The sequence below is a fragment of the Acartia tonsa genome, chromosome 6 (assembly GCF_053477335.1).
Source record: "Acartia tonsa isolate MP-2025a chromosome 6, ASM5347733v1, whole genome shotgun sequence".
Taxonomy (NCBI): Eukaryota; Metazoa; Arthropoda; class Copepoda; order Calanoida; family Acartiidae; genus Acartia; species Acartia tonsa.
Window position 1 is genome coordinate 46,358,160 of NC_137265.1, and position 16,844 is coordinate 46,375,003.

General features: G+C 31.8%; 1 protein-coding gene across 4 annotated transcripts in view; it reads left to right on the forward strand.

Moving 5' to 3' along the window:
* trio (trio Rho guanine nucleotide exchange factor) overlaps positions 1-16,844 on the forward strand; it is a 453,505-nt gene that overhangs the window by 155,372 nt on the left and 281,289 nt on the right. Inside the window, exon 1 of one of the 4 annotated variants that reach the window (XM_080165077.1) lies at positions 4,646-5,012. The exons of the other annotated variants lie outside the window; for them this stretch is intronic. Coding sequence (XP_080021203.1) covers positions 4,727-5,012 — 286 coding nt within the window. The 5' untranslated portion in view covers positions 4,646-4,726. Of the gene's footprint in view, positions 1-4,645; positions 5,013-16,844 lie in introns of those variants that run through there. 4 annotated transcript variants of the gene reach the window in all.

The window sequence follows — 16,844 nt, forward strand, 5'->3', positions numbered from 1 at the left end:
CGATGCTAAACATGATTTTTCTGTATGGCTGAGATCCAGCGGATATTTATCGGTTTCGGACCCATACTGGAAATTAAATTTATTGTATTATTTTTCAGGAGGGAAGGCTCATTGGACTGAAAAGTATACTGAGTCTTATACACGATCTCGCATTTGTTGGCCTAAAAATAATAGTTACTTTTGTAAAATTTTTATTTTTATTTTTGTTTATTGTATTTGGGAATGTACATCAGTTTAACGCCTTTGTCTTTGTCTTAAAAATAGCAATCTTTAGTCCATTAAGCCGCTTAGAAAATCTCTCAATAATAAATTTTTTTTTAACATTTATGCAAAAACACCCTTTATAAGAAGCATATTGGAATTTGCTATTACATTCTGTTATCTTAGTAGAATGCAGATTTACAAAGGTGACTAAAGTCAATCTTTCACTGTGATATCATAGTACAATTCTGTGCTTTCACAGGCTTTATATGTGCTGTGATTCTGTGGTTAAACAATCTTGAGAAACAGCTTTTACTTTAACAGTAGGTGCAGTTTGCAGTTGTTCTTACAATGTCAACAAATGTAAACACTGGAAATATAGGCCGATTTTGCGCGCGTTTTTTCTAGCCACACTTGTATAAACATACCCTCTCTTTAGTTGACTCAAAATTTAAAGGTTTTTGTATTAAATCTTGATTGGTTGGTTCAAACTAATAAGTGTCCAAACTTTTCCACTAGTATTATAAATGTATGGAAGGAATAGTTTTGTTCTTCTTTGCATTAATTTATCGTCCATTGTCGTATCCCTTAAGATCCAAGAATATTCCAAATTTGTGTCAGCAGATTTTAAATTATTGAAAAAAATGTCTTCTTAACTTTCCTTGTGGGATATTTGCGCTTGTAATGATTTGAAGAAATAATTTTTTTACTTGAACGCTTGAGCACCAAATTAATATTTATCTAGCAATCTTGGAAATATAACAAATCTTGGAACTATAACAAATCAGGGTAATTTGAGATTAGACAAATATGTGTCGAGGCACTTCCCCCTTCAAATTAAAATCCTGCAATGGGGAAATATTTTGAAAACATTTAGTAGAGTATTGTTTCAGTGCAATATACAAATATAGTCTATTAAGATCTCGTAATAGGCCCTAACAATCGGTCTATAATTTTTAAAGACGCTTAGTATGGTCAATAGGTATATTAAGACTATTTTAAGGGTATTTCAACCACCATAATATATGATAATGCCTTGGAACCCGGTATTTTCCTAATTTTTCCTTTTTTTTTTTTGTTTGAAAAATCTTATTTGTTGGGAGAAAGGCTCTCAACCGCTTTCACTATTTTGATTGTTACTTTGGTTAGAGTTATACAAAATAAAATTCGATTCTCTAAACAGCTGATTAAATTAGATTTCAATATAGGGATTTAGCATTTGAAGAAACAATATTGTCCCCTTACCTTTCTGCCATTCAAATTAGAAATATATTTATATATTGATAGTTTGTTTATGTTGCTTAAAATTAATAGATTAAAAGAAGAGTGATAGAAAAACTTGTAAAGATGCTATGTATTTAAAAAATTTGCTTGGAGCATATCAAAAACCACTTTTTGTGTATAATAATTCTAAAATAATCTTTTGAAAGAGTTTTCTCCTATAGTGCAACTGCTGCTGCTACTCTGTGCATTTTTCTTCAAAACAGTACATTTTATATTTATAAATATATATATACAGAGTGAGTCAAAGTAAACTGCGTTTTTTATCTTTTTTAAATAGTACATTCTACCTTCGTTTCCTCACAAATCCATATTATATCTCTTTAAAGCAACTGCCATGTCAAATCTCATAGCTGTAACTCTTTAATTAGTTGAGTTCCTTCAACTTTTAGTTATGGTTTCAAAAAGTGTCAATTTCGCCTCCCCCCTTTATTTTAGTTGTTATTTGTTATCTAATTAGACATGGATTAGGAAAAAAAGAAGATAAAGAACTAATAGAAAATTATGCTTTTACACATCAATATGTCTTTTATAGCAATACTGACACACTGACTGAAAAAATTGCAGTCCTATTACATTTCCCTCATAGCATTATGGACGGGCGGACAGAAAGACATAGTCAGTTATAAAGTAGCTTCACCTATTGCTAAGAAAAGCTTGTTATACTAAATGGAAAAAATATATATGTATGGTCAAAAAAAATGATCTCTTATTGCAGAAGTAGCATATATGGATAAAATCCTAATGTATAATGTTAAAAGAAGAAAACAAACATTAGCCAATATAAAGATTATAGGGAAACATCTCTTATACCACAACTGAACCCTTTAAAGTACCCCCACCCCCGCAAATATCTTTCATTATTGTATGGTTTTAGTCTGGTATCTTAAGGGGTTAGACAATGAACGATACATTGATTTACATCAACAAATGATGATAAACAAAATAACCCGAGCTGTAGATTAAAATTATTGTGGAAAAGTTTAGTATACAATCTTTATTCTTGTGGATTTGGCAGGGTTATTTAAGCCCAAATTTTTCAGAGCTGCCTTCAGGGGCTTAAAAAATTATTAATAGGTGGAGGGGGGGGGGGGTTTAGGTTGTCCACTGACGAAAAAATGGATTTACCAGATTATAGCAAATATGAATACTATAATATGAGAAACTAGCGGCTACGCCCCTAGAGGCCTCTAGTGGCACTTTAAATGTTTTTGTTTGTTAAATTTAATTTTTTATGTACGATACCACCTTATTTGACGTTGAAGTCTCCCCTAATGGGGGGATTTTTTTGTTTTTGGGGGGGTTAGGGGTGTCCCACCCCTCAAGAAAATATCTTAAAACCACCACAGGACCAGTAGGTATATTCCCTGAAGAGTAGAGCCCATTCGGTTCAGTGGTTACTGAGATCTTAAGCTTCAGACGGACAGACAGACGGACAGACGGACAGACGGACAGACGGACAGACGGACAGACGGACAGACAGACATCGTTCTACTTTGTATTATAGATAAATATATCATATATGATTCACTATGAAATATGAATAGAAGCTAGAAATAAATATTAAGTTTTACTTATAAATTTTAGGATATTTTTTTTAGATTTGTGGTCAGATTTTGATGAATTTAAATAATCTTTTTGATTTAGTTGACAATGTATGATAAATTACTTGACATTATTTCCTAGTAAACATTGAAAAATATAAAGTATATTATAAATTCCATAAAATGTGTATTTTTCCCATAGTGCCACCCTTAAATTGGACTTACTGATCTATTTTGATGGTAGGAGTTAGTGCTACATTGGAAAACTTACTTTATAAATTCCATATTAGGAATATTTTTCCCATAGTTCCACCCTTATATTGGACTTACTGATCTATTTTGATAGTAGGAGGGAGAGAACTATTATGAAAAAAATCATTTATTTCATTATTGCAACATAAGAGTACCAACAGGATAAGACAATGGACGATAAATAGATATGCATTATCACCCCGAAATATGATAAACAAAATCATTGCTGGAAAATTTTGGACACTGGTGTTTTTAGGCCACCTAACGTGTTCACAAAAAAATTGGGTATAAGTATTATTTAAGTCCAATGTCCCCTCCCTCCCTGGCATATATGGATGTAGTGGTTAATATGAGAATAATCTAATAATATTTATATGTATAGCATAGATTAATAATATTAGACTTAAATAACATGTACTTACATAGACTATAAAAAGAATGCTAGTTAGGTCTCAAGGCTTATAGTGCGTTTATAAATAATAAATAGGCAAATTGTTTTTTGAAGCGCTTTATCAAAATCTTTAATTTAGATATGTTCTATTTATATTATTCTCTGATATTTATGTAGATCTATTTAATATAATAATTCCTATACATATATTAAGCAACTTTTTATAAATTCATATACATATTATCTCTTATAATAATCTTTTAATTTGGATTGGGAATTATACTTGTCCCCAATGTTTTATGAACAATTTCTAATTCTTTGAGTACTTTAACTTTATTGAGTTTTTGAAAATGCAGTGTCTTACCTTATCTACCTTTAATTTTAATGTACAGAAGGGTAATTTTGTTTATCATCATTGGGTTTTTACATCAATTTATCCCTATTGTCTTATCCCTTTAATATCCCTGAAACTTGAGGGAAACAAGTGACTGTTAGTCCATATGTGGTGGGCGGGGTTGCATAATTGCTGCGGCTAAGAAGTGCTTCTGATTTTAATTTAGATAAAAATTTCTGTTTTGATACATCTTATGCTTATGTAATTCAAGCAGATCTTAAGGGATAAGACAGTGGCCGATAGATTAATGAACACCCCAAACTTTGAAATTTGTTTGTAGAAAAGTTTGGAAGTCGCTAGAATATTTTTGCCAATCAAGGTTTATAAATTTTAGGATACCTACATATATTAATATCAGTCCAATGTTCCCTCCCTCCCTGATGTAATCACTTTAAATAAGGAGGGGATGTTTTACCAGAAGAAAAACTTGAATTATTGCTTATTCGAAAAAAAGTCAAATAAAATAAAATAATATATATATCTGGTGTAAAATCATTTATATAGGAAAAAATATCGGGATTTGAAAAGTTTTTAAAATAAAAATATTATGTTTCTGATGTTTTTTTTATTCACAAAGGAAAATCATGTTTTGTTCGCCGCATTTATGGAAAATAGCAGCAAACCTGCGTTAACCTTGCCGCCGACAAGACAACCAGCCGCGCCATGCTTATGTTCAACCGCAACTCGCAGTATGGCGTGCGAAAGGAAAACATGCCCAACCCCGCCGAAACGGACACATCAATAACCGCCTTCTTTACACGCGGCGGTGGAGGCGGCGGCGGTAATAATAATGTGAAAGAAACGCGCGGCCGGCAACCGACTAAAAAGTCGCGGCCGCACTCGTGGCACTCGACCATACAGAAAGGGCTGGCGCGCGCCAGGAGTAGGTCCATGGGACGTGATAAGGAGAAGGATAAATTAAAGAGGGCCTCGGCTGCCCTTTCACATGGTAAAGTCTATTTCATTTTTAGGTGTTTTCCCTCAAAGTCCACGTTGAGCCCAGAAAACCCCCCAAATTTTAAAAATAATTTGAACATTAGAAAGGATATTTTTATATACATAACACTGCAAGGGCCCTTTGACTAACCCTGCGGGGCTATCCAGTATCCAATTTATCCTATTCTAACCTGATATACTATAAATATTCCCTGCTCAACATCAATGCATCCGTTGACTAACTTATTTTATTTGAACGTTTATTTATTTGTGTTATCATTTTTAGGTATGTTTGGTAAAATGAAGAAATTATTGGTTCTTGTAAACTTTTATTTAAAAGAGTTTTTAACTGAAAATCAGAAAAGCCGGCTGATTTCGGCTAAAGTTTTTTAATTAACTCTCAGATAAGGCTTAGACTGCCCTTTTTTAAAAACAATTCAGTTTCTTTTGCAAATTAAATTTTTAATTGATTCATATTTTTAGTTAGAAACGTGACAAAATTAAAATATTTGTTGAGAAATTTAATTTTATGATTTATAACATACCAAAATTAACATTATAAAGCATTTGTTAGCATATAATAATATTGGTTTTCGATGAAAACAGCAAAAAAAAATAATATGAAAATTGAAAACCATCTAAAAATGTTAGAAATCAAAACAATGCTAAATTAATGATAGGATTATTAGAACAGCATTAAATCTTGATTGTAATAGTTATTTATCGTATCTTATAAAGACAGCTTTCCGCGGATATTAGTATGAGAAATTTTAGGATTTAAACTGGTATTGATATTATAATTTCAAATTCTGTAATGCTATGCTATACATGATTTTACAGTATGGCTGAGAAACAGTTCTAATACACTGGATATTAATCGGTTTCAAAGCCATACTGGAAAACTTACTCACAATTCGTTATTAAACATTCCTATTATGTTACTCAAAATTACAAATATTATGTGATTTTAATTGAACACCAATTTGTTAACAACGTCGCCCTTTCATTGTTATACGTTGGTCACCAGGGGCAGGGGTAGTGCATCTGAAGAAATTTTTATTGGAGTTTATTTTGCATGGATATTAAGGCATAAGACAGGAGACGTTAAAATGATAATACAAATTATTGGTTGATAATTTTGATCACTGATAGTTTAGAAGCAACCGGTCAAAATTCAAGTACCCAAATTTTTTGTGGCAACGAATAAGATAACATGGTTATAAAACTTTGGGGACCATTTTCAATCCGTAATTTATCAAAATGTGTCTATATCCTTCCTATGTTATGTTAATTATAAATTATGAATTACAATTATCCCGAGGCGTTCTCCCGATTTTAATTATTCTTCTCACCCCTTTACATTCTTTCATCGCAGGGACAGAGAGAGGGGACAATGGGTTGTTTATTACACTAGTCCCCAAAGTTTTATAATATTTTCTTATTCGTTAGGTAGCATAACAACTTTGGGGACTTCTGTGGATTTTGATTGGTTGGTTCATTAAGTTAAGTGATCAGACGTTTCAACCACTAAAAGGGGTAATTTTTGTATCATCATTGGGTATGTACATCAATTTATCGGCCATTGTATTATCCCTTTAGATCCCTGCTTTCTTAGTATTTAATTGCTTAATAAGAATGTGTTACTTAGGGTTTTACAAGTAATGGCTTCGCCCCTAGCATCTAGAGGCATCTGGGATATTCCAGGTATCTTAAAGGATACGACAATAAGGATGTAAACCCCCAATGATTATTAACAAAATTACCACCTCTGAAGATCAAAATTATTGGTGTAAATATTTAGACATCGTTAGTTTGTACTAATCTACTAATCAATGGAAAAAGTACCCTCAGTTTTAAGCCAACGAATGAGAGCTCTTGTTTTTTGTGCAAGTTGATCTAGACTAACTCTACTTGCAAAACAGCCAAAAACTTGTCCAGAACCAATATCTAGCTTCCGTTCGAGATATTGACTTTATGAGAAAGTCAACTGAACTAAAAAACACACACACACAAAATCACACACACACAAAACTACTTAAATATACAGAATTTTGGAATTTTGTTAAAATTTCGTATTGAATTAATACCTAATCATGTACGTATAGTATTTCAATCATAATTTCAATAATTTTAGGGGGAAGGGATATTTATTCTAAAAAAGTAATTTTATTATATTATTAAGTATTTTTTTTTTAAGCTTAAGATTTCAAAAACTATTGAACTGATTTCGTTTTCAATTTAAAGCAAGCTTCACATAGGTCTTAGGACAATAGTCCCCAAAGTTTTATAATAACGTTTTCTTATTCGTTGGCTTAACAACTTTGGGGACTTTCGTGAATTTTGGTTGGATTAAGTTAAGTGTTCAATCGTTTCAACCACTAATTTTAATCTACAGAAGAGGTAATTTTGTGTATTATCATTGGGGATATACATTAATTTATCGGCCTTTGTCTTATCCATGAAAAGCACCAATAAATATGAAATTGTATATTTTAGAAAGATGCTTATTAAGATGTAAGATGGAAATGAAATATTTTAATGTTTTTTATATGCTTATCTATAAAATGTTTCTATTATAATAGGGTCTGTTACATTATTTCAAATATTTTTAAAATTATCCCAAAACAACTTTTAAAGAAATTTAATAGAGTTGATCTATCACTAGTGACTGCTTCCTTAGTATATAGGGGAGGGATGTCAGTAAAATAGCCTAAAACTATCCCGAGACTTAAATTAAAAATGAAATAGTTTAAAACCATCTTGGGACCATTATTGTGAATCTTCAATAAACTAGAGAACTCAATCGGTTTACTGGTTAGCAAGATCTTAACTGACAAAAAATAAAACCCTACTACTTTAAAGGAAGGAGGCGGATGTGCCACTTTTTGAAACCAAAACTAAAAGTCAAAGGAACTCAACTAAAAAAAGAGTTACAGGTCTGACATTTTGCATGGCAGTTGCTTTATAGGGGTACAATATGGAACTGTGAAGAAACGGCGGCGCATCCGCCGAAAACCGCCGAGAAAAGACAAAAAAAAATCGGCGGTAAACGGCGGTTTTCGGCAGTTGCGCCGCCGTTTCTTCACAGTTCCATAGTGTACCCCTATAAAGCAACTGCCATGCAAAATCTCAGACCTGTAACTCTTTTTTTAGTTGAGTTCCTTTGTTGACTTTTAGTTTTGGTTTCAAAAAGTGTCACTTTCGCCCCCCCCCTTTGGTGTAATGCAGTCTCTCCTTATTTGTTAGCTTATTATTGATGGTTGAAACACAAGCAACCTACTTATTAGTTGGGTCTCAATGGGAGTAAAATGTAAATCCAACCCCCGGGAGATAATTTACCCCTTCCCCCTTCTCAACTCTCCCCGGGAGATAATTTACCCCACTGAGAATGTTTATTCAGGGGCTTGTTATATGGATGGTGTGGGAGGGGGGGGTATGTTTCTTGAAGATATTAAATGACAAACTTTATGATTTAAGAAATCATTTATAGAAAAAGAAAGCTGATTTGTATCAGAGAGAAAGAAATGGGACAATGGTCTGTTTATTACACCAGTCCCCAAAGTTTTAAAATAAAGTTTTCTTATTCTTTGAATTTACATCTTTGGGGACTCTAGTGAATTTTGATTGGTTGATTCATTTTATTGAGTGGTCAAACGTTTCAGCCATCTAATTTGGATTTGAGTATCATCATTGGGGATGTACATCAATTTATCGGCCATAGTCTTATCTCTTGAGATCCCTGGATTTGAAACATTTTTATGTACTAAAATAGATCTTTCTCAGTGATTTCTTTGCCCCTGAAGTTTCTGATATTTAATTAGCAGATAGAAATACCAATAAACTTTTCTACATATACACGTGTATTAAGAATAGCATAATGGTAGCAGGTGTATGGTAATGGAGGATAAATTAACATTCTCATATAAACGACCCCTTAAATAGTGGATGTAAATATTCATTTATTTCCCCGGTATGATCATTTATAAAGAAAGAAAAATAATACCAGGGAAATAAATGAAATTTTAAAACCAAAATTAAACCACATTTTAGCATAAAAATGAGTTTTTGTTTAAATGAGAATGATATTCCTATCCAGTTTTTTGTTTCATTTATTCACGAGGGTAAAAAATATTCATTCCTAAACAAAAAACTGGATAGGAATACCCCATTCAAATACCCACACTCATCTTAAGATTTTGCATCGGAATATGTACATTTGATGCAGCTTGTAAATATTAAGCGCGACATTTATTTATCTGTTATTGATATCTCTTTCTCTTCCTCAGGGATTTAAAGTGATGAGACAATTTACAAAATGATATTTATTTCCGATGATGATTAACTAAATTAACCCTTCCTCCGATTAAATTATTGATTAAAAAGTTTGTACAGAAGTTTGGACCAATCAATCAGTTCCCAAAATTAAACTAATGAATAAAGAAAACGTGTTTCTTAAACTTTGGGAACATTTATTTTACAGTCCAATGTCCCCTCCCTCCATGCTCTTTCTAGAAACGTCATTATTTTGTAAATAAGATACATACTACTTGTGTGTTTTATTGTTCAATAAAATATAATGTACACGTACACAAAAATTGGACAGGGATATTTTATATGAAGAAAAATTATTTTGCTTAAAAATTATCCCAAAGAAAATATCTGATATTTCTCAAATAAAATTAAATTTCGAATTTGTCAGTATTATTTTTTTACTATAGGAAAAATTAAGTGACAAAATAGAGGGGTATGATAAATTTATTTTAGTAATGAATATCTATCCATTTCTTAAGATTTCAGGGGTCATAAGGGATAAGACAAATGTACAACACCCCAATTATGATAAACAAAATTATCCCTTCTGAATATTTGAATTATTGGTGGAAAAGTTTGGGCATTGAAGGTCTTTTAACTAAGTCACCGAATAAGAGTATGAACATATTTTAAAGCTTTGGGGACTGTCCATTGTTTACTGACCAAAGTCCCCTCCCTCCCTGGATATTATAAAGTAGCTATTTACAACATGCATTACGTAGGCTTTTAACTTTTATTTATAAATTCTTTCAAATAAATTCAGGAATTTAGAGATATAAAAGTTGAGGATATAATAGGAATGTCTTGGCACTTGTGAAACAGGCCTAATAAGAACATTGCCGATGAATTGATGTATATCCCAAATGATAATGCACAACATTACTTCATCTGTAGATTATGATCAGATTATGAACCAAGTAATACGTACAATAAGAACACTTTATTATAAAACTTTCGGGACTAATGTAAGAAACAGCCCATTGTACCACCCTTGAAGAGCTGGATCTTTAAATCATTTCAATTGTGCGCCAAATCAGGGTGCGCCGAATTTCAGCCAATCACAGCGCGGCATTTCGTAAAATGCTGTGCTCTCATTGGTGGAAAGTTTGCTCACCCAGATTTGGCGCACCATTGAAATGATTTAAAGATCCAGCTCAGATCAATTTCGTGGAATCAAAAGGTTGGTTATCTGAGTTTTTTTTTGTAAATCTAAAGACTAAGCCGTCAAATTATCTCACTTTTTTCTCCCCTCGTTCTTTCCCAATAATTACAAGCTATCTAAGGCCAAATTCAACGTAAACAAATAGGTGAAAGCAATAATTTTTATTCCTCCATTGTCCTATCCCTGTAGCCCTGATAATAATGGACACATATTTATGTAAACTATCCGTTTTGTGACTTCCTATGTTTTAGTACCATATTACTAGGGATTAAGGGACTTGTATCGTGAAAATTTAACTTTAATAAGATATTATATACTTGCGGTATTGACCCTAGCTTTTACAGGCTCTGTATTCGAAAGGTTAGAACGGGTCTATTAAGATAGGTTAAAACCATTACAAGACCTAAATCTAAAAACAACAAAAGCCTACACGACTTATGTAAAGCTTACCTAAAATAGAGAACTCAATTGGTTCAGTAGTTATTAAAATCTTAATTATAAGACAATAATATCTTACTTTTATTAATCTGTAACACATTTAAATTATTTTTCCCTTAATCCCTGTGTTCCAAGTTAAGTATAAATGATTTTAAAATTACTTACTTGAAAGTTAAACTCCTATGCTAAATATCATTCTAACGCTTCAATTTTTAGCCCCTGAGCCCAGCGGGGCTCTAAACCCACAAAAAGTTACAATCACGATCCTTTGAGGGATACATAAATTGATATAAATAATAACTCATTCTAAGTTTTAATTTCTCTCAATAAGCTTAAACAATATTATGGGTTGAATTTATTTTCTACTCACGGACGTAAAGCATTGTTCAAAAAACCTACAAACAAACATCTTACTACAAAGTTTTATAATATTGTTTTCTTATTTGTTGGTCTAAGTACTAAGAGTACTTTAAATAAATCTTGTTAGTTAAAAAAAATAAGGGTACTAACCTACAGAAGGGACAAATTTGTTTGTCATAATTAGAATGGAAGGTCGTTAAATTAAAAGTTTGTTGTCTGACAAATATGTATAGTTTTAATTGTTTATGTTATGAATTGATTGCTTCATGTTTTTTATTCTTTTCAGGTATGGATCTCTCTTGTCTTTTGGATTAATGATCTAAGTATCAAAGAAGAAACAGTCAGCTTTTGCAGATTTATTATTTTAATAATGAAAAACAATAATAGTTATTTCTCGCATCGTATTATAAACGGCTTTCCGCGGATATATAATGTACAATTATAAGATTAAAACCTTCGGCACCTCGGGGCTAAAAAAAACTGGTTTTTACCTAATGATTGAACATTTTTAAATTCGTAGAAAGCTGGATTTAATATGATGCTAGTCATGGTTTTTTCGTATGGATGAGAACCGGTTCCTATCTATCGGATTCGAATGAATACAAAAAAACACATACTTATCGAAAAGTAACAGGATGTCTGTCAAGAACCTGTGTTAACTATTTTAAAGGAAGGTGTCCAAGAGAAATATTCCCCCCCTCCTACATCAAAAAGTTTCTTTCATTTAAGAAAAAGTAATCGTTACTAATTTAGTATTAAATGTTGAATTGTTGACCCACTTTTTAAAATTTCATGGACAGTTCTTTCTTTCAATAGACATATTATTCACACCTAACAAAAAAAACAAGGAGTATTATATCCTTAAGTAGCGTAGCAATATTAACAAATCATAATATATTTAATTGGTGACCTTCTTTTAATATTACTATAGGCTACTCCCCTAACATCTAAGGGGGCAGAAAGGGACTATAAAAGCAAATCAAGATGCAAATTAAAATCTTTCTATGAGAAGCTTCAAAAATAGAGAACTCAATCTTAAGCCAAGACAAAAAAAACCTTACTACTTTAAATAATAGGGTATAGACATTATCTTCTTTATCAATAGACATATTATTCACACCTAACAAAAAAAAACAAGAAATATTATATCCTTAAGTAGCGTAGCAATGATAATATATGAGATAGGTGACCAATTTAAAAATATTGCATGGACATTTTCTTAATATTAAATCATGTAGAGTGTGTAATCCCCATTGTTGATAAACAAAATTACCCTTTTGGAAGATTAAGATAATTGCTTGAAAAGATCGTACATTGCTATTTACCAACAAATCAAGATATAATAAAAAATATTAAGGCAACGAATGAGAAAAATTGATTAAGTATAAATCTTTGGTTACCAGTGTAATTTACAGTCCAATGTCATCTCTGTCTCTTCTAAATAATGAAGAATAACCCCTCCAACCCCCAACTCCATTTAAAATTATTGTATTTCTATTTGTTTTCCAAAATATTTGTCCTATCAATCAGCTGGTATTGAGTTTGAAATTAGCGTAAAAATCGTGCCGTAGCTATATAGGAAATGGACGAATGTATAAATACTTTTATTTACGATAGATAGGGGACATTTTTTGGATCATGTCGGGGATAAGCTGGGAACTTAATGGATAATACAATTGAATATAAATTGATATACATCCCAATGATTATAAACAAAATTACCCCTTCTGTAGATATAAATCATTGGTCGAAACTTTAGAGATTGTTGGTTTGAATCTAACCAGTTAAAAAAGTACCCAAAGTTTTTAAGCCAACATAACAAAGATAACAACTTTGGGTACCTTTATTAGTAGCTTGAAAATTTATCAGGATAAAAAAAATCCACATATCCTACACGATCCCAATTTTTATACAATAGTTGGGACAATTTATAAATTCCTCTAACAATACCCCAAATTCAAATGTTTTATTGTCAATACATGCCAATTTGAAACGGTACTTTGTGTATAAAAAGAATATTTCTTCATATATTTAACTTTTTAGCCTCTAACTATTCGAGTCGATTTTCAATCAAGAATCAAGGATGGAGAGGACGTTGGATTATAAAATAAAATGGTCCCTGAAGTTTTAGGCTCTCAGAATTTAGGGTACTCTAATTAAATCTTGATTGGGTTGTATAGACCAGAGGTGGATTCTTTTTAAAAAATTTGCCCCACTTATCGCTTAGTGGGGCAAAATTGTTTTCGTGAAAAATCCACCAAAATCTCATTAAAAATCTACAAAAATTAAACAAAATCATATGTTAATAACTCTTCTATGATTTTGTTTAATTTTTGTAAATGTTTAATGTGATTTTGGTGGATTTTTTACGAAAACAATTTTGCCCCACTAAGCGATTAGTGGGGCAAATTTTTTTTAAGAATCCACCTCAGTAGTTTAGAACCTTTTCAACTAATTCTTATTATCTGCAAAAAGAAAATTTTGTTAATATTTTTCTTGAACTACAATCTATTGTCATATCTCATAAACTCCCTGACAAAAGAAAGAAAAATACATTTGGTTTTAATAAAGATCATTTAAAAAAGCTTTTTCAACCCAAATTGGGGTATTTTTATATGAACATACAATTTCAAGATTGCGACATATTTCTTATAATCGATTTGTCTTCCTTCTTACAGGGGTCAAATTTATTTCAAGATTAATTATATCAAACTAATGTGTGTGTGTGTGTGTGTGTGTTAGTATGTGTGTCTGTCAGTGTTTGTCAGTGTTTGTCTGTGTATGGCCTGGGTATGTGTGTGTGTGAGTAATTTTAAAATGTTTTTTTTTTAAACAAGGACAATTATGTTCATTAATAGCCTGGCCAATAATAGTTATTTTTTTCTTCCTATTATAAATAGCTTTCCGCGAATATAGAATGTACAATTTAAGATTAAAACCAGTTTTTTTAGACCCGAGGTGCCAAAGGCACGGGCTAAAAAAACTGGTTTTAATCTTATGATTGTACATTTTTATATTCGTAGAAAGCTGGATATAATACGATGCTAGACATAGTTTTTTCGTATGGATGAGAACCGGTTCCTATCCACCGGATTCGAATGAATACGAGAAAGAAAATTCCATGCGGTTTGGATCAAGAATACCCCCTTCCTCCCCTTCTTATAAAAAAAAACTGATGGTATGCGGAAAAGTTGTTTTTGTTTGTTTATCACTCCCAGTCAGTGTTATTTTTGATTTATTTTAAAATTAATGAGGATTTGGAGGGGGGGTGGTCATTGCCCGACAAACTCTTTGAGAGAAGCACAGAAATTTGGTTAAAATACTAAAATAATTGTAGGTGCTTTCAAACTTCTAAAAAAAACTAAACAGTTAATTTGCAAAATTACCATGTATTTCATATATTCCAGGGATATGAAGGGATAAGACAATGGTTATTACATTGATATGCATCCCCAATGATGTTAACAAAAGTACTCCTTTAGAATAAAATTATTGTTTAAAAAGTTTGGAATCAACCAATCAAAACTCACAAGTACCTAAGTTTTTTATACAACGAATTATATATCATGGTTATAAAACTTTGGGTACCAGAATAATTAACAGTCCAATGTCCCCTCCATCCCTGATAAATTTCAAAAGTATTTCCTCATTTCTTGGAAATTTAAGGCTTTAATTACTTGGGTCAGAGTTTTAATGTTTTCTTTTTATGTTTTAATTGTAAAGTCGGCTGGTGTTCTCATATTGTAGTAAGTGTTTTAATGATATAAAAAATTTTTAGATAATAATGTCAATATTCAAAAATCAAATGCAATCCTATTATTTAAAGTAGTAATTATTTTTGTCTGTCCCGAAGGATCTCGTTAACCGCTGAACCGATATTGTTCTCCATTACAGTGAAGCTTCTTAGAGGTCCTGGGAAGGTTTTAAATTAGTTTTTGGGAGGGTGTCTTCACCCCCTTCCCCCTCAAAAATTTTTTTTTTTTTACTTTTTTGAGATTTAAAATGGGATTAGGTCGACTTTTCCCCCATCCTACCTTAAGTGCCCCTAGAGGCTTCTAGGGGCGTAGCCGCTAGTTAAATACAAAGAAGTAATAGGGTTTTTTACTGTTTGTTTGATATCTGAACTACTTGGGGTTTCCTTATAGGAAAGCCTCACCAGGTCGTAGTATGGTTTAGGCTATTTTGTTTTGAATTTAGGTCATGTGTTGGTTTTAGGCTATTTTTCTCATAACCCTCTCCCCACTAAAAACTCATAGCCCCTAGATTATAGGAAGTGACTTTAAACACGCAATACAACATTTGGGTAAAAAACAGATCAGTGCATTACTTTAATCTTTTTCTGCTATGTTCGTCTTATGTCATTTTGCACGAACAACTCATGGAGACATAGAATTTAAATAATATCCTTCCATTTTTCAGTTGGATCTTTGTCTGTACCTATGGAGTCATGAACTTATCTGTGCATTTTTAGGAAGTTCCCAAACTTTACAGATTTTGATATCATAAATCAAATGATTCTTTATTAAAATCGGCTTCTAGTGTAATTAGGTTAGGCAAGGGGACATAAAATATTTAGGGCTTCAAATTAAAGGTTGAGCAATCAAAAAGATTATCAAGTCATAAAGATGATGACTGTATATTTTACTGGTACCCAAAGTTTTCTCTCACTTTCTCTCGTTCATTTGGGTACTCATATTAAATCTTGATTAGTATAAACACAATTAAAATTTTTCTTAATTCGGGTTGTCCATCAATTTATTTTCCATTGTCTTATCCCTTAAGATCTCTAAGCCACACAAATAAATATATAAGTATAGATGTATAACCAGACAACCAACTGGATCCCTCTGTTTGAGAACTTTTTTGTCTGCTAGTAAAATGTTTTCTGCTCTTTTGTAGCGACTTGGTCGTGTTAATATTCTCGACGCTATTGGGTGATTTTCAAAGACCCAATATACACTGACAGTCGGCAAAGGGTCCTCAGGGTGGGGACATACAGTAATACCCCATCCCACTCTATTGTTTTACTCTAAAGCCTCAGTAAGGTTAAATTTCGGCACATACAAATTTTCTCGGAAATTGTTTGTAAATACAACCCTAATTATTGCACTAAATTACTCAACTTTCATATTTTAAGTAGAAAAAAATGCTAACAAATAACATTTATGACTTAGTTATGTTTTTTTTTCTCCTGAACTTATTATCAGGGATCTTAGGTGATAAGACAATAAAAGATACAGTTAAGGACATCTCGAATTTTGAAAAACAAAAGTATTCCATCTGTAGATTAATATTATTGGGGGGAAAGGTTGGACAACCAACCAATAAATAGAACGAACATTAATTCTTGTAGAGTGTCAGAACTGAAAATGCAAAAGTTTTGACAAAATTATGCGTATATTTGTTCCAAAACTTCTCAAATACAGAATAGTGTTTAAGGATATTTTAGACTTGATTGTAGAGATAGAGTTGCTACGCCTAACTAGTACAGGAATCATCATGCAAAGTTTGAAATTGATAGGACAATTCTAACATGCCTACATTAACGATAAAAGCTATCCGTACCGGACGGAC